Source organism: Aotus nancymaae, unplaced genomic scaffold, assembly GCF_030222135.1.
Source record: "Aotus nancymaae isolate 86718 unplaced genomic scaffold, 86718_ANA_hifiasm-v0.15.2.pri h1tg000028l, whole genome shotgun sequence".
In the NCBI taxonomy this organism is placed as follows: Eukaryota; Metazoa; Chordata; class Mammalia; order Primates; family Aotidae; genus Aotus; species Aotus nancymaae.
Genome location: NW_026988441.1, coordinates 15321760 through 15349492, shown reverse-complemented (window position 1 = coordinate 15349492; position 27733 = coordinate 15321760). Strand labels below are relative to the sequence as shown.

The window sequence follows — 27733 nt, the reverse complement described above, 5'->3', positions numbered from 1 at the left end:
CTCAGTCTTCCTCCATCTCAATCTCCCTGTCTCCCTCCATCTCTGTCTTTGGATGCCTGTCTCTCTCCCGCTTCCTACCACCTGCTCTCCTTTCCGCCTCTCCCTCATCCCCCTTCCTGTTCCCTCTCTTCTCCAGCATCCGCCCCAACATCTTTGTGGGCCGAGCAGAGGGCACCACGCAGTACAGCAAATGGTACTTTGAGGTGATGGTGGACGAGGTGATTCCATTTTTGACAGCTCAGCCCACCCACTTGCGGGTGGGCTGGGCCCTCACCGAGGGCTACAGCCCCTACCCTGGAGGCGGCGAGGGCTGGGGCGGCAACGGGGTCGGCGATGACCTCTACTCCTACGGCTTTGATGGACTGCATCTCTGGACAGGTACCTGAACCCTTTCAGGGGACCCTCACCCCTGACCATTGACCCCAGTATTTCTAAGACTCTGACTACACAACTTGGGGTTCTCAGGATCCTGACTCCTAGAAAAGTCCTGCTTTTGACCTGTTATTCCTCATTTCCCAGGACCCTAACCCTAGAGCTTCCAGATTCCTGGCTCTGACCTTGTTACCTACGGTATTCTGATCCCAGAGTAGCTATGACCTCTGACCCTAGATATCTCAGAAGACCACTCAGAATACTGTGATCTCTGATCTCTGACTCCTGACCCCAGGAGAATTTATTTATTTATTTTGTTTTTTTCTTTATTTATTTTGAAATGGAGTCTCACTCTGTCACCCAGCCTGGAATGCAATAGTGCGATCTCAACTCGCTGCAACCTCTGCCTCCCAGCTTCAAGCTATTCACCTTACTCAGCCTCTGAGTAGCTGGGATTACAGGTGCCCACCACCATGCCTGGCTCGTTTTTGTATTTTTAGTAGAGACGGGGTTTCACCATATTAGTCAGGCTGGTCTCAAACCCCAGACCTCAGGTTATCCATCCACCTTGGCCTTCCAAAGTGCTGGGATTACAGGTGTGAGTCACCGCATCCGGCCTCCAGGAGGATTTAATCTCTGGCCCCACAGCTCAGAATCCTAACTTCGGGGGAATCCTGACCTCTGCCCTTCATTTCAAAGCTGTAGGAGCATCCAAGGCAATGCTTTCCATTAAGGTTTCCCCACATTAGGATATAGTCCCCACAGGAGCCTCCAATATCTGTCCCTTTTCTCTCGGTATCACTGGTTCCATGGGACCTGTGACCTGTGACCTCTGACCCCTCTCTGGTGACTTTGACGCAGGACACGTGGCACGCCTGGTGACTTCCCCAGGGCAGCACCTCCTGGCCCCTGAAGACGTGGTCAGCTGCTGCCTGGACCTCAGCGTGCCATCCATCTCCTTCCGCATCAACGGCTGTCCCGTGCAGGGCGTCTTCGAGTCCTTCAACCTGGATGGGCTCTTCTTCCCTGTTGTCAGCTTCTCAGCTGGTGTCAAGTGAGAACTTGCCCCACCCCACAGCCGGTCCTCAGACCTAGCACAGCTTCCCCAGTCACTCCACGGCCTCCCAGGAGGCCAGGCCACAGCAGTGACTCCAGAACCTGATGATGATCTCATGACTCCCGACCTTCCTTAACCCCCTAATGACCTCAGACTCTCCCTTTCAATCGGCTCACTTGCCCAGTGACCCTGCTCCTGAATAACTCGTTATTCCAAAGACCCCCAGTGATCCAGTCCTTTCCCAATGACCCCAACCTCTCTGAATATCCGTTCAGTGGTGATTATGTTTATCTCATAATTATAATAGATACTCAGTGACTTTCAATGACCTTCTTCTTGGTCTCCCCAAACCTTCCAGTGTCCCCGCATGCTCTGTTGACCTGGGGTCCCCTCTGAAGGACTGTTCCATGAACTTGCAGGCATCTGAACTCTTCTGGATTAACTGCAGACCCTCCCACTCTCAACTCCCTGGCTCTCAATTCCCTTATGATATTCCTTTGACTGTAGACTTCCTTTATGACTTTTTTTTTTTTTTTTTTTTTTTTGGCTGGAGTCTTGCTCTGTCACTCAGGCTGGAGTGCAGTGGCATGATCTGGGCCCACTGAAACCTCCGCCTCCTGGGTTCAAATGATTCTCCTGCCCCAGCCTCCCGAATAGCTGGGAGTACAGGTGTCCACCACCATGCCTGACTAATTTTTGTATTTTTAGTAGAGACAGGGTTTCACCATATTGGCCAGGCTGGTCTTGATCTCCTGACCTTGTGATCTGCCCGCCTGTACCTCCCAAAGTGCTTGGATTACAGGTGTGAGCCACCATGCCTCATCCCTTTATGATTTCTAAACGACCTCCAGGACACTATGACTGCCCAGTGAGTTCTGGGGAGACCTCGGATCTCCCCAGAACTTTTCGTTGATCCCAGGACTGCTTCCATGTCCCCCACTGACCACAGACTGTCCCCCATAACCCCCTAAATGATCCTCATTGTCCTTCCCCAGGGTGCGGTTCCTCCTTGGTGGCCGCCATGGTGAATTCAAGTTCCTGCCCCCACCTGGCTATGCCCCGTGCCATGAGGCTGTGCTCCCTCGAGAGCGACTCCATCTTGAACCCATCAAGGAGTATCGACGGGAGGGGCCCCGGGGGCCTCACCTGGTGGGCCCCAGTCGCTGCCTCTCACACACCGACTTTGTGCCCTGCCCTGTGGACACTGTCCAGGTACTGGCTGTCCTGCAAAGGTTTTCTGGTGAGGCAGGGTCTCTTAGGAGTCAGAGAGGGGGCTGGGTGCCGTCTTTCACACCTGTAATCCCAGCACTTTGGGAGGCTGAGGAGGGCAGATCATCTGAGTCAGGAGTTCAAGACCAGCCTGGCCAACATAGTGAAACCCTGTCTCTACTAAAAATACAAAACTTAGCATGGCGGCAGGTGCCTGTAATCCTAGCTACTTGGGAGGCAGAGTCAGGAGGATTGCTTGAACCTGGGAGGCAGAGGTTGCAATGAGCCGAGATCGCGCCACTACACTACAGCTTAGGCAACAGAGTGAGACTCCATCTCAAAACAAACAAACAAAAACAACCAACATTTTGGGAAGCCGAGGTGGGAGCCTCACGCTTGAGCCCAAAAGTTCGAGACTGGTCTGGATAAGCCCTGTCTTTACAAAAAAAATTTTTTTTTAATATTTAAAAATATAAAACATTTTTTTAAAAAGGAGTGAGAGAGGTGGGGAACTGCCCTAGAAGCTGGGAACCTCGTTGTTTAACAGATGGACAAACTGAGGCACAGAGAGGCAAAGGGTTCTGTTGGTGCAGAATTGGAGTCTCAGGGAATCCTCACCACTGTCCCACAAGGAAAAGGTGGCTCACACCTGTGATTCCAGAACTTTGAGAGGCTGAGGCAGGAGGATCACTTGAGTCCAGGAGTTCAAGACTAGCCTGGGCAATATCACGAGACTCTGTCTCTGCAAAAAATTAAAAGTTAGCTGAGGTGGTGATGCATGACTGTTTCTCCCAGCTACTTGGGAGACTGAGATGGGAGGGTCGCTTGAGCCCAGGGGTTTGAGGCTGCAGTGAGCTATGATTGCACCAATGTACTCCAGCCTGGGTGACAGAGCAAGACCCTATCTCAAAAAGAAAGAAAGAAAGAATGAAAAAGCCTGGGTGTGGTGGCTCACACCTGTAATCTCAGCACTTTGGGAGGCCAAGGCAGGCAGATAACCTGAGGTCAGGAGTTCAAGACCAGTCTGGCCAACATGGTGAAACCCCATCTCTACTGAAAATACAAAAATGAGCCAGGCGTGGTGGCAGGTGCCTGTAATTCCAGCTACTCAGGAGGCTGAGGCAGGAGACTCATTTGAACCTGGGAGGTGCAGGTTGCACCACTGAGATCACACCACCGCACTCCAGCCTGGGTAACAGAACAAGACACTGTCTCAGAGAAAGAAAGGACTGTTATTGCGCCCAGTTGACAGTTGAGGAAAGCAAAGCCCAGAAACGCTAAGTAATGTATGCAATTCACATAGCCGATCTGAACCCAGTGGTCGGATTCTGAAGCCTGTCGTCCTACCCACTACAATTTGCTGGGCGTGTCTTCTACCCCAGGCCCCTCACCGCCCACTTTCCCTCCAAGCATGTCGCTATAGGAGGGAATATAGGTTGCGTTTAAAAGCTGGACAGCAAGGGTTTGGTTTTCAGTCATGTGATCTCTGGCAAGTGACTTTGCCTCCCCGAGCCTCAGTTTCCCCCTCTGTGAGGAAAGGGGATAACACCAGGACCTATCTGATAGCATTGTTGTGAAGGTGAGATGAATGGATGTAGACAAGATGCTCAGTCCCGTCCTGATTAAACAGTTAGAGCTTAAGACAGTCATTCGTTATTACTAGCAGTGATATCATATCCGGGGGTGACCTCACCATCCCCCTGTCCCCAGACCAGCACCCTGGGCCTCATCCTGAATGGCTCTGTCCCCATCCCCCAGCCTGTCAGCCTCATGGGCTGTCCACTCGGCCCCGCAGACATCCCCCTGGCCCCCTTTCCTCCTCCCCATGTCCCACCTGAGTCCAAACCATCATCGCCTCTTGCCTGCAGAACACCAACACCACTAGTGTGTCTTTTAGGCTCTTACCCTGTGCCAGGCATCGATATTAACTATGTAACATTTAGTAATTTACATCATTGATTTCACTGAGTCCTTATTAGGTATCACTATGATCCTCATACAGAGAAGGAAGGAGACTCCTCCATTCTATTCATTCAGCAAACATTTGCTGAGCCTCTCTTCTAGGTCTGAGTCTGGTTCTGAGCTGGTTAGGGCTGGGGACTCGGTGGAGATCAGGGCAGCCCCAGGCCCTGCCCTCATGGAGCTCCCAGTCCACCGGGGAGACAGACATATCCCAGATAATTCCTTCATTTTCTCTCTCTCTCTCTTTTTTTTTTTTTTTTGAGACAGAGTCTTGCTCTATTGCCTAGGCTGAAATTCAGTGGTACAGTCTCGACTCACTGCAACTTCTGCCTCCAGCGTTCAAGCGATTCCCCTGCCTTAGCTTCCCAAGTAACTGGAATTACAGGCGTGCACCATCATGTCTGGCTAATTTTTGTTTTTAAAAGAGATGGGGTTTCAGCCAGGCTCAGTGGCTTGCGCCTGTAATCCTAGCACTTTGGGAGGCTGAGGTGGGTGGATCACCTGAGGTCAGGAGTTCAAAACCAGCCTGGCCATCATGGTGAAACCTCATATTAAAAAAATAATAATAAAGAATTTAAAAAAAAAAAAAGAAGAGATAGGGTTTCACCATGTTGCCCAGGCTGGTCATGAACTTCTGACCTCAGGCAATTGCCCCTTGCCCCTTAGCCTCCGAAAGTGCTGGGATTACAGGTGTGAGCCACCATGCCTGGCCCCGAATAATTCCTTAATTCTGAGGATGCTAAGCCCTCACTCATCTGAGTGTCAACCCTGGAGTCAAGGTGAAGAATTGGGGGCAGGGCTCCAGGATGGCAGGAAACGGGGTGCTGGAGGAGCCTCCCAGGGCTCCAGGTATCCTTGGGAAGAGGGGTCACGATGGAGGAGGGTAGACGGTCCTTGGAGGTCTCACGAATGTCCCTCTGCCCCCAGATTGTCCTGCCGCCCCATCTGGAGCGCATTCGGGAGAAGCTGGCGGAGAACATCCATGAGCTCTGGGCGCTGACCCGCATTGAGCAGGGATGGACCTACGGCCCGGTGAGGGGCTGCCTGCAGCCTGTGGGAGGCTAGACTTGCCGTGCCAGGAGGAACGGATCCCTGTTGGGGAGGAGGGAGGGATAACAGGGAACGGGGGTCCTGGGACTGAGGGTGGCAGACCTAGGGTTGGAGGTTGGGGGTCACAGTCTGGACATTCGGGAAGTGGGGAGAGAAGGGGAGCCCAAGGCGTTGACCCCGGGGTTTCTCCAGGTTCGGGATGACAACAAGAGGCTGCACCCATGTCTTGTGGACTTCCACAGCCTTCCAGAGCCTGAGAGGAACTACAACCTGCAGATGTCAGGGGAGACACTCAAGTGAGGGCCCAGGGGAGCTGGGGGCTGGGGCTGGCTGCTGGCGCGGTTGGGGAGCAGGGTAGGGAGAGATGGGGCAGGAGGTAGAGACTTAGAGAGAAAAGGATGGAGGGGACAGGGATTGTGAGACAGAAACAAATGAGGAGTGGCCGGGCGCAGTGGCTCACGCCTGTAATCCCAGCATTTTGGGAGGCCAACATGGGAGGATCACTTGAGATCAGGAGTTTGAGACCAGCCTGGCCAACATGGCAAAACCCCATTTCTACTAAAAATACAAAAATTAGCTGGATGTGGTGGTGCATGCCTGTAATCCCAGCTACTCAGGAGGCTGAGGCAGGAGAATCACTTGAATCTGGGAGGCGGAGGTTTCTGTGAGCCGAGATCATGCCCCTGCACTCCAGCCTGGGTGATGGAAGCAAACAGGGAGCAAGAAAGAGAGAGAAAGAAAAGGCAGGGATGAGAAGAGAGACAGATGCAGAAAAGAGACAGGAGAAAGCAGCAGACAGAAAGAGACAGACGTAGTCAGTTACACAGACAAAGATGTAGGGAAAGACAGAAGTCAAGGAGCCCGAGACCAGGACCAAGAGGGATAGGGCCAGAGCCCCCAGACACCGGAGCAGCAGAGGCAAAGGGAGCTGGAGACGCTGAGGCTGTGGGAGGTGGTGGGGGCAGGGAGCTCCGAGGGGTGTGACCTGTCACCCCGGCTCCCCCACCCCCAGGACTCTGCTGGCTCTGGGCTGCCATGTGGGCATGGCGGACGAGAAGGCGGAGGACAACCTGAAGAAGACAAAACTCCCCAAGACGTGAGTGTGGGCGGCCACGTCCTGTCTGGGGATGGGCTGGGGACTGGGGATGCTGTGCTAAGGGCTAGGGAGGTCCAGGGGTCTTGTGGGGAGGCTGAGATTAGAGAGAAAAGAGCCTTGGGTTAGGGCGAAGGTCATAGGGTCAGGGCCAGGATTGAGGAGTTAGGAGTTCCAGAGAAGGAGAGAGGGTGTGAGTCCAGGATCCAGGATCAGGTCTGCCTGGAGTCAGGGAAAATGAGAGCAGAGGTCATATGTCTACGTTAAGGGGAGGGGTCAATGGTAAGAGGTGAGAATCTGGATGTTGTTGGAGTTGTAAGTAAGGGATCTTGAAATTATAGGTGAGTGGTTACAGGTCCTGAGTTCAGAGGTCAAAGACTCCAAAACCAGGAGTTTGGGGGTGATGAGGCATGGGATCAGAGTAAGAAACCTCCAAGTGGGCTGGATGAGGTGGCTCACACCTGTAATCCCAGCACTTTGGGAGATTGAGGCAGGAAGATCACTTGAGCCCAGTTTGAGACGAGCCTGGGCAACTTGGCGAGACATCTCTTCAAAAAATTTAAAAATTAGCAGGGCGTGGTGGTGGCACGTGTCTGTAGTTCCAGCAACTTGGGAGGGTGAGATGGAAGGATTGCTTGAGCCCAGGAGTTTGAGGCTGCAGTGAGCCGTGATTGCACCATTGCACTCCAGCCTGGGTGACAGAACACAGAACGAGACCTTGTCTCATAAAACAAAAAGAGCCGGGCGCGGTGGCTCACGCCTGTAATCCCAACACTCTGGGGGCCAAGGTGGGTGGATCACTTGAGGTCAGGGGTTCGAGACCAGCCTGACCAACATGGAGAAACCCCATCTCTACTAAAAACACAAAATTAGCTGGGCGTGGTGGCGCATGCCTGTAATCCCAGCTACTCAGGAGGCTGAGACAGGAGAATCGCTGAAACCCAGGAGGCAGAGGTTGCGGTGAGGCGAGATCGCGCCATTGCACTCTATAGCCTGGGCAACAAGAATGAAACTCTGCCTAAAAAAAGAAAAAAAAAAAAAAGAGAAAAACCTCAAAGTTAGTGGCAAGAGGTCCGAGAGAGTGCCGTTTAGAGATATGGGTCCCAAAGTCAAGACAAAGGGGTCACAGAGGCCACAGGTCAGTGATACCAAAGCCCTTGCTAGGATCCCAGGATTCTGGGGTCAGAGGCCGGGGATCCCAAAGCTTATTCTAAAATTTCACAGAACTGCAACATTAGATCAAAGGTCAGAAACGCCAAAGCTGGGACGAGGGCCAGCAGTCAGGGACCCGTAGCACAGAGCCCCCGGAAGCGGAGGTGAGGGCCTTGTCCCCACCGAGCCCCTGCCACGCCCACAGGTATATGATGAGTAACGGATACAAGCCGGCTCCGCTGGACCTGAGCCATGTGCGGCTGACGCCGGCGCAGACGACGCTGGTGGACCGTCTGGCAGAAAATGGGCACAACGTGTGGGCCCGAGACCGAGTGGGCCAGGGCTGGAGCTACAGCGCAGTGCAGGACATCCCCGCGCGCCGAAACCCTCGGCTGGTGCCCTACCGCCTGCTGGACGAGGCCACCAAGCGCAGCAATCGGGACAGCCTCTGCCAGGCCGTGCGAACCCTGCTGGGCTACGGTTACAACATCGAGCCGCCTGACCAGGAGCCCAGTGAGTGCACACCCCGGCCCTGGCCCAACTCCTACCCCGACCAGGATCCCAGTGAGTGCTCACCCCGGCCCTGGCCCAACTCCCACCCCGACCAGGAGCCCAGTGAGTGCTCACCCCGGGCCTGGCCCAACTCCCACCCCGACCAGGAGCCCAGTGAGTGCTCACCCCGGGCCTGGCCCAACTCCCACCCCGACCAGGAGCCCAGTGAGTGCTCACCCCGGGCCTGGCCCAACTCCCACCCCGACCAGGAGCCCAGTGAGTGCTCACCCCGGGCCTGGCCCAACTCCCACCCCGATCAGGAGCCCAGTGAGTGCGCACCCCGGGCCTGGCCCAACTCCCACCCCGACCAGGAGCCCAGTGAGTGCGCACCCTGGCCCTGGCCCAACTCCTACCCCGACTCTGACCTCAGCCCCGACCCCTGATCTCTGACCTGACTCAGCCCCCAAATGAGCTATATCTTTTTTTTTTTTTTTTGAGACTGAGTCTCACTCTGTCACCCAGGCTGGAATGCAGTGACGCGATCTCAGCTCACTGCAACCTCTGCTGCCCGGGTTCAAGCGATTCTCCTGCCTCAGCCTCCCGAGTGGCTGGGATTACAGGTGCCTGCCACCGTGCCCCGCTAATTTTAGTAGTTTTTAGTAGAGATGAGATTTCACCATCTTGGCCAGGCTGGTCTTGAACTCCTGACCTCGTGATCCACTCACCTCAGCCTCCTAAAGTGCTGGGATTACAGGCATGAGCCACCACACCCGGCCCCAAATCAGCTCTATCTATCACATCAAGCAGACTGACCAGGAGGTTAGAGAGGACTGCCCCTCCCCTTAACTCTGACCCTTACCCCAGCTCCAACTCAGACCCAGATGAACCACTTCCCTTGACCTGACTCAAGCCCTGCCTCGGCTATGGCTGCAACCCAGAGCTGTCAGCCTAGGAACCCAATGAGTGCCAACCCCGACCCCTCACCGATTCCTGACCTCTAGCTTTGACTCCTAACCACAAATCTCTGAATTGTAGCTACCACATGGAGACCCCAACCAAGGACTTAGAGAGCCTCTCACCCCTACCCCTAACCTGACCCCTGACCTATCACTGACTCCCAATCCCAGCCTTGACCCCAAACCCTGGCCATGGTCCCCAACCTTCAGTTTTTCAACTCCTGGCCCCAAACCGAATTTCCATCCCCTCAGTAACCCTGGCTCTGACCCTCCAATCCTGGTCTCAACCCTTGATTCTAATCAACCCTAATCTTGACCTTTAACCCCAGACCATAACCCTGAGCAGTTCACGGACCTGGCTTTCTCCTTCTGTGTCTCTGCCAGTATCTCTGCTCTCTGAGAACTCTGGCTGCTACAGAGATGGGGGTCTCTCTCCCCAGGTCCCTACCTTTCTCTGACTATTCTGAGGTTCCTCAATTCTCCTCTAACTCCAAGAAATTGACCCTCTTCCAACAGTTCCCAAAGCCCTTTCCATCCCTTTTCCAACAGTTGCCAAAGCCCTTTCCATCCCTCTTCCAACAGTCCCCAAAGCCCTTTCCATCCCTCTTCCAACAGTTCCCAAAGCCCTTTCCATCCCTTTTCCAACAGTTGCCAAAGCCCTTTCCATCCCTCTTCCAACAGTCCCCAAAGCCCTTTCCATCCCTCTTCCAACGGTTCCCAAAGCCCTTTCCATCCCTTTTCCAACAGTTCCCAAAGCCCTTTCCATCCCTCTTCCAACAGTTCCCAAAGCCCTTTCCATCCCTTTTCCAACAGTTGCCAAAGCCCTTTCCATCCCTCTTCCAACAGTCCCCAAAGCCCTTTCCATCCCTTTTCCAACAGTCCCCAAAGCCCTTTCCATCCCTCTTCCAACAGTCCCCAAAGCCCTTTCCATCCCTCTTCCAACAGTCCCCAAAGCCCTTTCCATCCCTTTTCCAACAGTTCCCAAAGCCCTTTCCATCCCTCTTCCAACAGTTCCCAAAGCCCTTTCCATCCCTTTTCCAACAGTTGCCAAAGCCCTTTCCATCCCTCTTCCAACAGTCCCCAAAGCCCTTTCCATCCCTCTTCCAACGGTTCCCAAAGCCCTTTCCATCCCTTTTCCAACAGTTCCCAAAGCCCTTTCCATCCCTCTTCCAACAGTTCCCAAAGCCCTTTCCATCCCTCTTCCAACAGTTCCCAAAGCCCTTTCCATCCCTTTTCCAACAGTTCCCAAAGCCCTTTCCATCCGTTTTCCAACAGTTGCCAAAGCCCTTTCCATCCCTCTTCCAACAGTCCCCAAAGCCCTTTCCATCCCTCTTCCAACGGTTCCCAAAGCCCTTTCCATCCCTTTTCCAACAGTTCCCAAAGCCCTTTCCATCCCTCTTCCAACAGTTCCCAAAGCCCTTTCCATCCCTTTTCCAACAGTTCCCAAAGCCCTTTCCATCCGTTTTCCAACAGTTGCCAAAGCCCTTTCCATCCCTTTTCCAACAGTCCCCAAAGCCCTTTCCATCCCTCTTCCAACAGTCCCCAAAGCCCTTTCCATCCCTTTTCCAACAGTTCCCAAAGCCCTTTCCATCCCTCTTCCAACAGTTCCCAAAGCCCTTTCCATCCCTTTTCCAACAGTTCCCAAAGCCCTTTCCATCCCTCTTCCAACAGTCCCCAAAGCCCTTTCCATCCCTCTTCCAACAGTCCCCAAAGCCCTTTCCATCCCTTTTCCAACAGTTGCCAAAGCCCTTTCCATCCCTCTTCCAACAGTTCCCAAAGCCCTTTCCATCTCTTTTCCAACAGTCCCCAAAGCCCTTTCCATCTCTTTTCCAACAGTTCCCAAAGCCCTTTACATCCCTTTTCCAACAGTTGCCAAAGCCCTTTCCATCCCTCTTCCAACAGTCCCCAAAGCCCTTTCCATCCCTTTTCCAACAGTTCCCAAAGCCCTTTCCATCCCTTTTCCAACAGTTCCCAAAGCCCTTTCCATCCCTTTTCCAACAGTTCCCAAAGCCCTTTCCATCCCTTTTCCAACAGTTCCCAAAGCCCTTTCCATCCCTTTTCCAACAGTTCCCAAAGCCCTTTCCATCCCTCTTCCAACGGTTCCCAAAGCCCTTTCCATCCCTCGTATCTTCTACCAACTTCTCGATGTCTTGGGACCCACCTCCTCCCCAGCCTCTCTGACCCTGCCTGGCCTCATTTGTAGGTCTGGCGGAGAACCAGTCTCGCTGGGATCGAGTGCGCATCTTCCGGGCGGAGAAATCCTATGCAGTGCAGAGCGGCCGCTGGTACTTTGAGTTTGAAGCAGTGACCACAGGCGAGATGCGAGTGGGCTGGGCGAGGCCCGAGCTGAGGCCCGACATAGAGCTGGGAGCTGATGAGCTGGCCTATGTCTTCAATGGGCACCGCGTAGGTACCTCCTTGGGCACCATTCTGCCAAGTCCTGTGGTCTCTCCCACAGCTCATCCACTCTGGTCCTGCCTCTGTCTGTGCCTCACTCTGTCCCTGCTTCCTGCATCTATTGTACCACTCATTCATCCATCCATCCATCCATTCAACCAATGATTCATCCATCCATCCATTCATCCATACATCCATCTGTCAGACAGTCATCTATCCAACCAACAATTCATCCATCCATCATCCATCATCCATTTATACATCCATCCATCCAGCCAACCAACCATCCATCCATCATCCATCTATACATCCATCCATCCAGCCAACCATCCATCCATCCAACCAACATAGGGAGACCCCATCTCTACAAAAAATTTTAAAAAAATTAGCCAGGCATGGTAGCATGCACATATAGTTCCATCATCCATCCATCCATCCATCCATCTATCCATTCATCTATCTGTCATCTATCCATCTGACCAGCCAACCATGAATCCATCCATCCATTCAACCATCCATCAACTATCCAATCAACCATTCATCCATCCAACTATCCATCCATCCATCCAACAACCATCTGTCCATCTGACAACCATTAATACAACCATCCTTCCCTCCCTCCCTCCGTCCATCATCCGTGTATCCATCTTTGCACCTGCTTACACTTGCTTCTTTCTCTGCATCCACCCAGGTAGACTCTCAACTTTCCAGTCATTCTTCTGCCCAGCCATATGCCCAACTTCCCATCCACCCATCTGCCTCATTATCCACCCATCCGTTTTGTGCACATATATGAGCATGTGTGGATCTGTATGAGGGACGCTGATAGGTTCATTTTTCCTTTGCATCCCTGTGCTTGCTGATGCCTCCAGCCCCCCACTATCACTTTGGTGATCTGCAGAATGCCAGCCATGGCAACAGCAAAGAACCCAGGCAGAAGGGATGAGGCACAGAGATTAGTGGGGAGGGAAATTCCTGGGATCACGGATGCAAATGTGAGGCAAGATGGAGACACTGTGGGGTGACCCCTCTTCCTTACCACATACCCTGAACCTGATGCTTCGAGTGTCTGTCTTCACATATCTCTCCCTCCCTGCTTCCTTATCTCTTCATTTCTCTGAGTGTCTCCCCACACCATGTCCTCCCTGTCCCTCCCCACAGGGCCAGCGCTGGCACTTGGGCAGTGAACCATTTGGACGCCCCTGGCAGCCGGGCGATGTCGTTGGCTGCATGATCGATCTCACAGAGAACACCATTATCTTCACCCTCAATGGCGAGGTCCTCATGTCCGACTCAGGCTCCGAAACAGCCTTCCGAGAGATTGAGATCGGGGACGGTGAGGGCTGAGACCCCTGCACGTGCCCTTTCTGGCTTTCCTCCATCTCTCCTGACCCTGCATGGTGCTTCTGCCTCCAGCTCTCCCATCCCTACCTCCTCCCCTCGGCTGCCCCTGCCCTACCCACCCACCCTCACCCCTACCCATGCATCCCCTCCCTCCAGGCTTCCTGCCCGTCTGCAGCTTGGGACCTGGCCAGGTGGGTCACCTGAACCTGGGCCAGGACGTGAGCTCCCTTAGGTTCTTTGCCATCTGTGGCCTCCAGGAAGGCTTCGAGCCATTTGCCATCAACATGCAGCGCCCTGTCACCACTTGGTTCAGCAAAAGCCTGCCCCAGTTTCAGCCAGTGCCCCTCGAACACCCTCACTATGAGGTAAGGACTGACCCCCCCAAAGCCTTCTCATCTGCCTCCAAAGCTCCTTCTTTCCACCGTGTTCTTCCTTGGGTTTCTCCTTTCCCTCCATGTTAGCGAACACAAACCACGTGGAAGCAAATGTCAGAGTAATGGGCTCTTGGGCTGTGTAACTCGGGGGGTAACTTTGGCAAACCACAGCTTCCTGAGGTCCAGGTGCCTCACCTATAAAGTAGGGGAAAGCCAGCCCGGGCAACAAGCAAAACCCATCTCTAAAAAATAAAAAAATTAAGGCCAGGCTTGGTGGCTCACGCCTGTGATCCCAGCACTGAGGGAGGCTGAGGTGGGAGGCTCTCTTGAGCCCAGGAGTTCAAGACCAGCCTTAGCAACAGAGGGAGACCCCATGTCTACAAAAAATTAAAAAATGAACCAGGCCTGTAGTATGCACATATAGTCCCAGCTACTCAGGAGGCTGAGACTGGAGGGTTGCTTGATTCCAGGAGGTCAAGGCTGCAGTAAATTAGCCAGATGTGGTGGCGCATGCCTGTAATTCCAGCTGCTTGAAGGGCTGAGGCAGGAGAATCGCTTGCACCTGGGAGACAGAGGTTGCAGTGAGCCGAGATTGTGCCATTGCACTCCAGCCTGGGCAAGAAGAGTGAAACTCCGTCTCAAAAAAAAAAAAAAAACGCTAAATGCTGCAGTGAGCTGTGTTGACATCACTGCACTCCAGCCTAAGAGACAGAGCAAGACCCTATCTCGAAAAAAATTTTTTTTGGCTGGGCATGATGGCTCACACCTGTAATCCCAGTACTTTGGGAGGCTGAGGTGAGGGATCACCTGTGGTCAGGAGTTCAAGACCAGCCTGACCAACGTGGAAAAACCCCATCTCTACTAAAAATACCAAATTAGGCAGGCGTGGTGGCACATGCCTGTAATCCCAGCCACACTCGGGAGGCTGAGGCAGGAGAATCGCTTAAACCCCAGAGGCAAAGTTTGCGATAAGCCGAGATCGCTCCATTGCACTCCAACCTGGGCAACAAGAACAAAATTCTATCTCAAAAAAAAATTTTTTTTTTAATAAATGAGTTTTAAAAATTAGCTGGGTGCCATGGCACACGCCTGGAGTCCCAGCTACTTGGCAGACTGAGGCAAGAGGATCCTCTGAGCTCAGGAGGATGAGGCTGCAGTGAGCTGATCACTCCACTGCACTCCAGCCTGAGCGAAGAGCCAGACTCTGTCTCAAAAATAAAATAAAATAAAAAGAGGAAACTCGATAGGGAAGGCATGCAAGAATTGTGCTGAGTACCAAGTATGTGTGTCTCTTTCCGGTGGCGGTCTTGGGTCTTGGTCCACCTGGAGCGCAGGCTGGCATCGTCTCAATGACGGCTGCGTTGTTGACTCACCGCCTCGAGGTAATCGCTGGAATTTTGCAGCTGGGCCTCCAGGCTTGGTCTGTCTCAAGATCAGCCCCTGGAACCTCCAAGTAAGCCCATAATTAGATACAAACATATAGTTAGATAAATATCCATGGCGTAAAGGAGTTTATGGTTAGAAAGAGAGGGATGTGGTGGTTGAAAGAATCCATTTCAGCTGGGCACAATGGCTCACGCCTGTAATCCTAACACTTTAGGAGGCAGAGGTGGGAGGATCACTGGGGCCCAGGAGTTCAAAACCAGCCTAGGCAACACAGCGAGATCCTGTCTTTACAAAAAATAAGCAAAATTAGCAGGGTGTGGTGGCATGCACCTGTAGTCCCAGCTACTTAGGGGGCTGAGTTGGGAGGATGGCTTGAGTCCAGGAGGTCGAGGTTGCAGTGAGCCAAGATCTCGCCACTGCATTCCAGCCAGAGCAACAGAACGAGACTCTGTCTCAAATTAATAAATACATACATAAATAAGAAAATGAAACAAATAAAGAAAGTACCTGTCAAGGCTCTATCTTAAGACTAAGGAGAAGAAAAAATAAAAGATTTCTGCAGTAAGCTTTAAGGTTACATGCTGAGACTCAACAGAAAAGAAAGAAAAGTTTAAAAATGCATTGAAATTGTCCAGCGCGGTGGCTCATGCCTGTAATCTCAGCACTTTGGGAGGCCGAGGTGGGTGGATGACGAGGTCAGAAGTTCAAGGTCAGGAGTTCGAGGTCAGACTGACCAACATGGTGAAACCCCAGGGCATGATGGTACATGCCTGTAATCCCAGCCACTCAGGAGGCTGAGGCAAGAGAATCACTTGAACCTGGGAGGCGGAGGTTGCAGTGAGCCGAGATCTCGCCCCTACACTCCAGCCTGGACGACAGAGCAAGACTCTGTCTCAAAAAAGAAAAAGCATTGAAGTTGGCCAGACTCGGTGGCTCACGCCTCTAATCCCAGCACTTTGGGAAACTGAGGCGCGACGATCACTTGAGGTCAGGAGTTCAAGACCAGCCTGGCCAACATGATGAAACCCCATCTCTACCAAAAATGCAAAAATTAGCCAGGTGTGATGGCTCGTGCCTGTAATCCCAGCTACTCAGGAGGCTGAGGCACAAGAATCGTTTGAACCCTGTAGACGGAGGTTCAGTGAGCCGAGATCCTGCCACTTGCACTCCAGCCTGGGCGACAGCAAGAATGTGTCTCAAAAAGAAAAAATGCATTGAAGTTGAGCCACCTGGTTACAGAATGACAGAATGGGTGGTTGGATGGATGTAGGTAGGTTTTGAAAAGTGATTCCAGCATGTGTCCGGGGCTTTATAGGGAGCCCGGAGAAAGGTTGCAGAGGGCTGCAAGCACGCAGGGCCCAGCAGTGTATCCGCCGGGAGCCTCATCCGCCTGCAGGAGGGGGCGCCCTTGACTAATTCCCACGCAGGCGCTCTGTGGCCTATGGTGGCTCCGTTTTGACCAGGTGTAGGACCAACGGCCTGGCCTAGCCCGCCTGCCCAGCTCAGTGCACCACTCCCCGCCACCCCAGGTGTCCCGAGTAGACGGCACTGTGGACACGCCCCCCTGCCTGCGCCTGACCCACCGCACCTGGGGCTCCCAGAACAGCCTGGTGGAGATGATCTTCCTGCGGCTGAGCCTCCCAGTCCAGTTCCACCAGCACTTCCGCTGCACCGCAGGGGCCACCCCGCTGGCACCACCCGGCCTGCAGCCCCCCGCTGAGGACGAGGCCCGGGCGGCGGAACCCGACCCTGACTACGAAAGTCTGCGCCGCTCAGCTGGGGGCTGGGGCGAGGCCGAGAGCGGGAAAGAGGGGACTGCGAAGGAGGGCGCCCCCGGGGGCACCCCGCAGGCCGGGGGAGAGGCACAGCCTGCCAGGGCAGAGAATGAGAAGGACGCCACCACCGAGAAGAACAAGAAGAGAGGGTGAGTCGAGGGGGGCCAGAGTCGGGCTTGAGGGCTGCCTTGGGACCCCCAAGTAGGTAACCACAGTAACCTGGGAATCCCCCATTTTACCCCAAAGTAGCCCCATATATGCTAAGCAAAGTAAGAATACCAAGAGAGCCTATCATGTCTCCAGTGAACCCCGTTATTTTCCTGGGGTGCCCTAGTGTCCCTAAGAAGATCTACTTGGGTACCCTCCTGTGTGTATGGAGAACTCTCTTACCCTTGAGTACCTGGAGGACCCCAAAGGCCTTCGCCCAGTGCACCTCATCACCCATGGACACTAAAAGGGACTTCAGTATCTTCCTGGGAGAATTTACTGTACCCTAAGGTATCCCAGTGAACACCCAGTGGTCTTCTAAATGGGGATCCTTTCTGTGTCACAAATGTACCCCCGAAAAGCTAACTTAAAGGGAGTAACCTCCGCCTCCCAGGTTCAAGCAATTCTGCCTCAGCCTCCTGAGTAGCTGGGATTGCAGGCAGGTGCCACCACCCGCAGCTAATTTTTGTATTTTTAGTAGAGAAGGGGTTTCACCATGTTGGCCAGGCTGATCTCAAACTCAAACTCCTGACCTCAGGTGTAAGCCACCGTGCCCAGCTCCTTTTTTTTTTTTTTTTTTTTTTTTTTCTTTCCTGAGATGGAGTCTCGCTCTGTTGCCTAGGCTGGAGTGCAACGGCACAATCTCGGCTCGCTGTGACCTCCACCTCCCAGGTTCAAGCAATTCTGCCTCAGCCTCCCTAGTAGCTGGGATTACAGGCATGTGCCTCAACACCAGCTAAATTTTTTAATTTTTGGTAGAGACGGGTTTTCACCATGTTGGCCAGGCTGGTCTCCTGACCTCAGGTGACCCTTACCATGGCAGTTTTCAATGGGATTGAAAACCCACTGTGTCTCTTGGTGGGTGTTTGGAAATGATGGGGTTTTTGTGGTCATAACAGTTTGGCGGGGCTGCTGCTGCTGGGTGGGGGCCGCAGGGGTTCCACCTGCCTTGCAGTGTAGAAAACAGTGCCGCACAATGAAGAATTGTCCTTTTCACCCATATGAGAAATACATGTGGGAAATGCTGACTTAGGGAGGCCCCCGTATACCCCAGTGGGGACCCCCATATTCCCAGAAGCCGTCTTTAATTTGGGTAACTCAGCATCCACAGGCGCAGACTGCAGCGCTTTCAGAATGGGTGAGGCTGGGGTGGGTGGGAGTTCCAGCCCTCCAGAGGCAAGACCTGGAGTATTAGAAGCAGGGTGTAGCCAGGCCCAATGTGGGGGCATGACTGTTGCGTGAGGAGGGCGGGGCTTGAATGCTGGTTCTCATGGCGCCTCTCCCCCACCACCAGCTTCTTATTCAAGGCCAAGAAAGTAGCCATGATGACCCAACCACCAGCCACCCCCACACTGCCCCGACTCCCTCGAGATGTGGTGCCTGCAGACAACCGTGATGACCCGGAGATCATCCTCAACACCACCACGGTGTGGACCAGGAACCCTCAATTTTGGGGTCCCCCACATAGTCTGGGCACTCCCAAATTTCCAAGTTTAGTGTCATTGTCACCAGTAACTTCCCACCTTGCACTAGGGACTCCCCACTATACACCAGAAACTCACAAAATATGGCACACATGGATTTAATCCTTTGAACCCCTAAATCCATATAGCTAGTGGCCTGCGAATGGCAGCGGGGTACGGTAGAGGTGTAAGGCACACTGATATAACTCCCGAGGATCCCAAAAACCAGAGCATAAGCCAATATAGAAAAGGGACCCCAACATTTGGGCTCACCCATATAAAAATACCCCAAATGTAATACCTACTCTAATATATTACTGGGAATCAAAATTCATAATTGTCTTAATATGGTTTGGGGATTCCCCAAATCCAAAATATTTTATAGACAGATAGCCTGGTGCAGGTTCCCAACTATTTTGGCACCAGGGACCAATTTCACGGAAGACAGTTTTTCCATGGACCAGGGATGCGGGGAGGGGTGGTTTCAGGATGAAACTGTTCCATCTTGGATCATCAGGCAAAGATTCTTTTTTTTTTTTTCTCCTGAGACTGAGTCTCGCTCTATCGCCCAGGCTGGAGTGCAGTGGCACAATCTCCTCTCATTGCAATCTCCACCTCCTGGGTTCAAACAATTCTCCTGCCTTGGCCTCTCTAGCAGCCAGGATTACAGGCACCTGCCACCACACCCAGCTAATTATTGTAATTTTAGTAGCGATGGGGTTTCACCATGTTGGCCAGGCTGGTCTCTAATTCCTCAATTCAGGTGATCCACTCACCTTAGCCTCCTAAAGTGCTGGAATTACAGGCGTGAGCCACCGTGCCTGGCCGTAGATTCTTTTTTTTTTTTATTCTTAGTTTAAGACATTCTGAATCAGCACGTAGATTCTTACAAGGAGTACTCAGCCTAGATCCTTCGGATCCTGGTACCAGTCCACAGCCTGGGAGCTGGGGATTCCTGGCCTTGAAGTTAGGATCGTGGGCCACCTGCGTGCCACTGGGAAGTCACTTCCCTACTCCATGCCTTCTCTCCTATGGAAGTGCTACGATTTTTCTATCAGTAGAATGGGGGTAAAAATTACACCTACCTCATATGGAGGATGAAGTGAATTCATCTGTATGAAGACCTTAGAACAGGCCTGGCCTGGTGGCTCACACCTGTAGTCCCAGAATGTCGGGAGGCCAAGGTGGGAGGAGCACTTGAGTCCAGGAGTTTGAGGCTGCAGTGAGCCATGATGGCGCCCCTGCACTCCAGCCTGGGTGACAGAGGGAGACCGAAACTCAAAAAAAAAAAAAAAAAAAAAAAAGGAAAGGAAAAAAGACCTTAGCACAGTCAGTGCTATTTGTGAGCGATTATTTAATTATTTTATTTATTTCTTTATTTTTGAGATGGCATCTCACTCTGTTGCCCAGGCTGGAGTGCAATGGCGCAATCTCTGCTCACGGCAAATTCTGCCTCCCGGGTTCAAGCGATTCTCTGCCTCAGCCTCCCAAGAAGCTGGGACTACAGGTGCCCACCACCACACCTGGCTAATTTTTGTACTTTTAGTAGAGACAGGGTTTCACCATGTTGGTCAGGCTGATCTTGAACTCCTGACCTCAGGTGATCTGCCCACCTCGGCCTCCCAAGGTGCTGGGATTACAGATGTGAGCCACAACACCTGGCCTGCAATTATTTATCACTCTGCTGTAACCTGTAAGGAACCCAAATATGATGCTAAATCCATATAGCTAATGGCCCACAAATGGCAGGGGGTGCAGGAGAGGCATAAGGCATGCTGATATAACTCCCTGGGAATGTTGTCACACAATATTCCCAAGGGACTCCTGAATCTAGAAATTTACAAGTTGACACCAAAACAGACATAACCAGGGAATAGGGGGTCTCAGATCAACAACTTCCTCTTAAACTCCCGGAGGACTCGACAGTCCAGGGAAACCAATCGAGAGTCCCAGGGATCCCGAGTCCCCAGGCTTCCAGACTGACCACGGGTTCCCCTCCTTGTGTCCCCAGTACTATTACTCCGTGAGGGTCTTTGCCGGTCAGGAGCCCAGCTGCGTGTGGGTGGGCTGGGTCACCCCTGACTACCATCAGCACGACATGAGCTTCGACCTCAGCAAGGTCCGGGCCGTGACGGTGACCATGGGGGATGAACAAGGCAACGTCCACAGCAGGTGCCAGGGCTGTGAGGAGGTGGGAGGTGCGGGGTGGGAGCTCTGTGGCTGCCTGGCTGTGGGACCTGGGGACCTTCTGGAGCGGGAGGATGCTCTGGAGCACTGGGCACCCAGCTCGGAAGCTTCCCTCCTTCTTCTCTTCCTCTCTCTCCCTGCCCTGGTGTTTTTCTTCTCCTCCTCTTTCCCCATTTCTACTTTCCGTTTTCTCCTTTTCCTTCTCATCCTGTTTCACCTCATCCTCCTTCTCTGTTATCTCCTCCTCTCTCCTGCTGCTTCCCTTCCTTTTCCTCCTTCCAGGACCCCCCTCCCCCACCACCCCCAACTCCGCCCCTCACCAGCTCCTAGGAGCTCAGGGTCCAGGGCATTTCAGTGCTCAGCTCTGCAGCAGGCAGACGTTTGGGGATGGGACTCTGAGGTCGTGTGTTTCCAGGAGCTTGGGGAGAGGGGGGTGTCCAGGGTCCAGAGCTACTCAGATGACAGTGCAGTGACCGCTTCTGTCTCCTGCAGCCTCAAGTGCAGCAACTGCTACATGGTGTGGGGCGGGGACTTTGTGAGCCCCGGGCAGCAGGGCCGGATCAGCCACACGGACCTTGTCATTGGCTGCCTGGTGGACTTGGCCACTGGCTTAATGACCTTTACAGCCAATGGCAAAGAAAGCAACACCTTTTTCCAGGTGAGTCCAGTCCACAGCAACTTAGTGAAGGCATCCTCGTGTCCCAGCATCTCAGGACAGCCCTTTTAGATGTCCCCTGAGGCCAGACCTCAGAGAGATGGAACAGAAACAGCTCCTAGCCTGTCCTCAAGAGGTCGCCGGGAGACCACCTTGTTGAAACTTCATGAAACTAAGGCCCAGACTGGAGGAGATGGAGTCCAGCTTTTTTAAAAAAAAATTGAGACAGAGTCTTGTTCTGTCGCCCAGACTGAGTGCATTGGCATGATCTCAGCTCACTGCAACCTTCGCCTCCTGGGCTCAAGGGATTCTCCTGCTTCAGCCTCCTGAGTAGCTGGGATTACAGGCATGCATCATGACAGCTGGCTAAGTTTTGTATTTTTAGTAGAGATGAGGTTTCGCCATATTGGCCAGGCTGGTCTCAAACTCCCGACCTCAAGTGATCCGCCTGCCTCGGCCTCCCAAAGTGCTGGGATTACATGCGTGAGCCACCACGTCTGGCCAGAGTCCAGTCTTGACCTATTCCCTCTTAGGCTGGGTGACACTAGTCACCAACTTCTCTCCAGCCAGGGAACACACTAGGATGGGCCAGAATCCTAAGGTGGCCTTCTCCTTTTCAACATCTTATTCTGAAAAATTTCAATCATATGGCAAAATGGAAGGAACCGTATAGATAGCACCCTGTACCCACCACCCAGAATCTACGGTCAACAGTGTAGCTGTTGGCTCTATCCCATATTAATGTGGTGTGATCGCAGCTGACTGCAGCCTCGACTTCCCAGGCTCAAGCAATCCTTCTACCTCAGTCTCCTAAGTGGCTGGAACTATAGGCAGGCACCACCTTGCCTAATTTTTTTTTTTTTTTTTTTTTTTTGTAGAGGCGGGTTCCACCCATATTGCCCAGCTGGTCTCTATTTCCTGGGCTCAAACCATCTCCCCACCTTGGCCTCCCAGAGCGCTGGGATTATAGGCGTGAGTCACGGTGTTAGGCCTATTTTTATTTTTATTTTTTGAGACAGGGTTTCGCTTTGTTACCCAGGCTAGAGTTCCATGGATAGATCACAGCTCACTGCAGCCTCGACCTTCCTGGGCTCAAGTGATCCTTCCACTTCAGCCTCCTGAATAGCTGGGAACACAGGCATGTGCCACCACACCCAGCTGATTTTTTTTTTATTTATTGTAGAAACAGTGTCTCACTATGTTGCCCAGGCTGGTCTCAAACTCTTGGTCTCAAGCAACCCTTCTGCTTCAGCCTCCCAAGGTGCTGGCATTGCAGGCATGAGCCACCGCTCTTGGCTAAAACTTTATGTTAAATGGAGAATTAAAAACATATACAAGAATGGAATACCAGGCCGGGCGTGGTGGCTCACGCCTGTAATCCCAGCACTTTGGGAGGCCAAGGTGGGCAAATCATGAGGTCAAGAGATCGAGACCAACCTGCCCAACATGATGAAACCCCATCTCTACTAATACAAAAATTAGCCAGGCATGATGGTGTGCACCTGTAGTCCCAGCTACCTGGAGGCTGAGGCAGGAGAATTGCTTGAACCTGGGAGGTGGAGGTTGCAAGGAGTTGAGATCCGGCCACTGCACTCTGGCCTGGTGATAGAGCAAGACTCCATCTCAAAAAAAAGAATGGAATAGCATAATGAACTGCCGTGCCCCTGTCACACAGCTTCAACTGTTACCCACTCACAGACAGTCTTGTTTTGTCTTTTTTGTCTGTTTTTTTGAGAGAGGGTCTCCCTCTACCACCCAGGCTGGAGTGCAGCGGCACAATCTCGGCTCGCTGCAGCCTCTACATCCCAGGTTCAAGAGAGGCTCCCACCTCAGCCTCCTAAGTAGCTGGGACTACAGGTGCACACCACCACACCTGGATAATTTTTGTATTTTTAGTGGAGACAGAATCTTGCTGTGTTGCCCAGGCTGGTCTTGAACTCTTGGGCTCAAACAGTCCTCCTACTTCAGCCTTCCAAAGTCCTGGGATGACAGGTATGGGCCACTGTGCCCAGCTCGTTTTAGCTTTTTGTATCTACTTCCCTTCCACATCCACCGGATAATTTTGAAGGAAATTGCAGATATCAGATAGTTTAATCTCTTTTCAGTATGTATCTTTAAAAGATGAGAATGATCTTAAGGAATATAACCACAATACCACTAATCACCTAAAAAAAACCACGCAGTCGTTTCTAAATAGCATCAATATCCAGTTTGTGTACAATTTCTCTGGTTGTCCCCAGAATGTCTTTTTACCATGTCTTTCTTTGAATCGGAATCTAAGTAGGGTCATATATTTTATTTATGATTCATTTTCATTTTTATTTTTTGAGACGGTGTCTCACTCTGTCACCCAGTCTTGGAGTATAGTGGCTCGATCTCAGCTCATTGCAGCCTTCACCTCCCGGGCTAAATCCTCCCAAGTAGGTGGGATCACAGGCGTGCACTGCCACACCCGGCTATTTTTTGTATTTTGAGTAGAAATAGAGTCTCACTGTGTTGCCCAGCCTGGTCTCGAACTCCTGGGCTCAAGAGAGCCTCCTGCCTTGGCCTCCCAAAATGCTGGGATTACAGTGTGAGCCAACATGCTCAACCTTATTTATTTATTTATTTAAATTTATTGAGACAGGGTCTCACTCTGTCACATAGGCTGGTGCGCAGTGGTGGAATCTTGGCTCCCTGCAGCCTCCACCTCCTGGTTCAAATGATCCTCCCACCTCAGCCTCCCAAGTAGCGGGCACCACAGGCATACATACTTGGTTAGATTTTGTATTTTTTTACAGAGACAGCGTTTCACCATGTTGCCCAGGCCAGTCTTGAACTCCCAACCTCTAACGATTCACCCACCTCTACCTCCCATGTAATACCAGTATATAATCTGGTGCTGGGATTACAGGCATGCACCAGCACGCCCAACCCAGAGTCATATACTTTAGCTGGTTGCTCTGTACCTTGAGTTTCATTTCATGTGTAGGTTTCCCCTCCACTTCCCGCCCTCAGCCCCGAATGTATTTGTTGAAGGAATCAGGCTATTTGTCCTATAGCCCTTTGCTCCTCAAGGTGTGGTCCCTGGGATCTACCAGCGGGATCAGCATCACTTGGGAGATTGTCAGAGCTGCAGAATCTTTAGCTGGGTCTAGCGGTCGGCGCCTGCAGTTCCAGCTACTCTGGAGGCTGAGGCAGGAGGATCGCTTGAGTGTGGGAAACAGAAGTTGTAGTGAGCTATGATCGCACCACTGCACTCCAGCCTGGGTGACAGAGTGAGACCCTACTTCTTAAAAAAAAATTCAAATGGGCCCAGGCATGGTGGCTCATGCCTGCAATCCCAGCACTTTGGGAGGCTGAGGCAGGAGGATCACGAGGTCAGGAGGTCAAGACCATCTTGGCCAGCATGGTGAAACCCCGTCTCTAATAAAAATACAAAAAATTAGCCAGGCATGGTGGCACACACCTGTAGTCCCAGCTACTTGGGAGGCTGAGGCAGGAGAATCGCTTCAACATAGGTGATGGAGGTTGCAGTGAGCCGAGATCGAGCCACTGCACTCCAGCCTGGGAGAGAGTGAGACTCCATCTTAAAAAAAAAAAAAAAAAAAAAAGGCCAGACGTGGTGGCTTAAGCCTGTAATCCCAGCACTTTGGGAGGCCCCGAGGTGGGTGGATCACCTGAGGTCGGGAGTTCAAGACCAACCTGACCAACATGGTGAAACCCTGTCCCTACTAAAAATACAAAATTAGTCAGGCGTGGTGGCACATGCCTGTAATCCCAGCCAATGAAGAGGCTGAGACAGGAGAATCACTTGATCTGGGGAGGCAGAGGTTGCAGTGAGCAGAGATCAGGCTGTTGCACTCCAGCCTGGCAACAAAAGTGAAACTCTGTCCCCAAAATTAATTAATTAAAATAAAATAAATGCAGAGTCTCAGGCCCCTTCCCATGCCTGCCACATCAGAATCTGCATTTCGACAGGATCCCTGGGGCTTCCTTTGCGTGTGAAATCTGGAGAGGGCTGGCCTGGTTTCCCACAGCCTGGACCTGGCTGGTGCCTTCCTGTGGCGGCGGCTTAACATTTTCCTTTGTCCCCCGTATTTCCTGTAAACTGGGAGTTAGGTCCCAGGGTGCAATTAGATCAGATTTGGTGTGGGTGAGACTGCTTCAGAGACAGCGTTGTTTGTGGAGGCGGAGGCTGGCCAGACGGGAGGGGAGCAAGACAAGTCTGGGACACTTCCTGGAATGTTTTGTTTTGAGATAGGGTCTTGTTCTGTCACCCAGGCTGGAGTGCAGTGGTGGAATCATGGCTCACTGCAGCCTCGACCTCCCAGGCTCGAGCGATTCTCCCATCTCAGCCTCCTGAGTAGCTGCAACAACAGACGTGGATTACCACGTCGGGCTAATTTTTTGTGTTTTGTACAGATGGGGTCTCACTGTGTTGCCCAGGCTGCTCTTAAACTCTTTTTTTTTTTTTTTTTTTTTTGAGACAGAGTCTCACTCTGTTGCCCAGGCTGGAGTGCAGTGGTGGAATCATGGCTCACTGCAACCTCTGCCTCCCAGGTTCAAGCGATTCTCCTGCCTCAGCCTCCCGAGTAGCTGGGACTACAGGCATGCACCACCATGCCTGGCTAATTTTTGTCTTTTTAGTAGAGACGGGGTTTCACCATGTTGGTCAGGCTGGTCTCAAACTCCTAACCTTGTGATCCACCTGCCTTGGCCTCCCAAAGTGCTGGGATTACAGGTGTGAGCCACCGCACTTGGCGTGCTCTTGAATTCTTAGGCTCAGATGACCCTTCCACCGCAGCCTCCCAAAGTTCTAGTATTACGGGTGTGAGCCACCATTCTCTCTGGGTCTTGAAGAATGAGTATGCTTGGGAGAGAAATAGGAAAAAGCATTCCCAGTGCGGGGTGTGACGTGTGCAGAGACCCAGATGACGGGTTGCCCTGGGAGAGAGAGAGGAGGTTGGCCTGGCTGGATCAGAGGTGGGACAGTCTAAGGGTGACCTCTGAATCATTTTGGAGCCTCTAACCCCCAGATGAGGACCTGCAAATTAGCGCCAGAGTTTGAGGTCCAGAGTCAACCCTCCCTCCCGCCCACCCTCTGTCTCACCTCGTCCTCTTCTCCCCCGCCAGGTGGAGCCCAACACAAAGCTGTTTCCTGCAGTCTTCGTCTTGCCCACCCACCAGAATGTCATCCAGTTTGAGCTGGGGAAGCAGAAGGTACGAGTGCCATGATGGGGGCGCTAATGGGGGCAGGCTGAGGCAGGAGGTGTGTGTGTCGGGGGGTCAGGCAGGCAGAGCCACTGAAGGGGAGGGGGCAATCCAAGAGGTCTCCCTGGAAGTGGTGTGGTGGGACGGTGGGGGTGGGAGCTGGCTGTCTTCACCTACGCATGCCTCTCTGCCCCCAGAACATCATGCCGTTGTCAGCTGCCATGTTCCAGAGCGAGCGCAAGAACCCAGCCCCGCAGTGCCCACCGCGGCTGGAGATGCAGATGCTGATGCCAGTGTCCTGGAGCCGCATGCCCAACCACTTCCTGCAGGTGGAGACGCGCCGTGCCGGCGAGCGGCTGGGCTGGGCCGTGCAGTGCCAGGAGCCGCTGACCATGATGGCGCTGCACATCCCCGAGGAGAACCGGTCAGGGCCAGCCCAGCGATGCAGGGGCGGGCAGGTGTTGCAAGTCCTCTGGGGTCTGGGTCCGACTCAGTGCCTCCCCCCAGCACAACCCTGAGGTTCCAGACAACACCCTGGGAGGCTCCAGACCTACCTCAGAGGACTCGGGCTCAGCTCAGACATCCCGGATTACACCGCAGGGGGATTCAGACCCAACTCAGGGGCCTCTAGGCCACCCCACTGGACCGCAGACCCACCCTAAGGCAATACCCCAGGGGCCCAGACCCACATCAAAGGGCCAGACAACACCCCAGTGGACCCCAAGCACACCCCAGGATCCCTGGACATGATTCGAGGAGGCTTGGATGCACCCTAGAGTCTCTGGGGCGACTTTAAGAAGAATCCCATGGAGATCTCAGACCCACCCCAGGGACCCAGACACACCTAGGGCCACAGATGCGTTCATGTGGACAGCAGGATTACTTTTTTTTTTTCAGATGGAGTCTTGTTTTGTTGCCTAGGCTGGAGTGCAGTGGTGCGATCTCAGCTCACTGCAACCTCCACCTCTGGGCTCAAGCAATTCTCCTGCCTCAGCCTCCTAAGTAGCTGGGATTACAGGCGTGCACCACTATGCCTGGCTAATTTTTTGAATTTTTAGTACAGATGGGGTTTCTCCATGTTGGTCAGGCTGGTCTTGAACTCCTGACCTCAGGTGATCTGCCTGCCTCAGCCTCCCAAAGTGCTGGGATTACAGGCGTGAGCCACCACACCCAGCCGGAATTATTAAGAGCTCTGAACACTTCCAGGCACGGTGGCTCACACCTGTAATCCCAGCACTTTGGGAGGCTGAGGCAGCCAGATCACCTGAGGTCAGGAGGCTCTACTAAAAATACAAAAATTAGCCAGTTGTGGTGGTGTGCACCTGTAGTTCCAGCTACTCGGGAGGCTGAGGCATGAGAATTTCTTGAACCCGGGAGGCGGAGGTTGCAGTGAGCTAGGATTGTGCCAC

The 27733-nt window shown here is 52.8% G+C and overlaps 1 protein-coding gene across 2 annotated transcripts in view; it reads left to right on the top strand.

Moving 5' to 3' along the window:
• RYR1 (ryanodine receptor 1) overlaps window positions 1-27733 on the top strand; it is a 152994-nt gene that overhangs the window by 26150 nt on the left and 99111 nt on the right. For both annotated transcript variants that reach the window (XM_064381346.1, XM_064381345.1), the window contains exons 18-33: window positions 137-378; window positions 1234-1426; window positions 2425-2641; window positions 5528-5632; window positions 5843-5946; window positions 6663-6746; window positions 8101-8408; window positions 11547-11749; window positions 12902-13076; window positions 13241-13449; window positions 16374-16768; window positions 18121-18253; window positions 20301-20461; window positions 20969-21134; window positions 26247-26333; window positions 26522-26748. In XM_064381346.1, coding sequence (XP_064237416.1) covers window positions 137-378; window positions 1234-1426; window positions 2425-2641; window positions 5528-5632; window positions 5843-5946; window positions 6663-6746; window positions 8101-8408; window positions 11547-11749; window positions 12902-13076; window positions 13241-13449; window positions 16374-16768; window positions 18121-18253; window positions 20301-20461; window positions 20969-21134; window positions 26247-26333; window positions 26522-26748 — 3009 coding nt within the window. The remainder of the gene's footprint in view (window positions 1-136; window positions 379-1233; window positions 1427-2424; window positions 2642-5527; window positions 5633-5842; window positions 5947-6662; window positions 6747-8100; window positions 8409-11546; window positions 11750-12901; window positions 13077-13240; window positions 13450-16373; window positions 16769-18120; window positions 18254-20300; window positions 20462-20968; window positions 21135-26246; window positions 26334-26521; window positions 26749-27733) is intronic.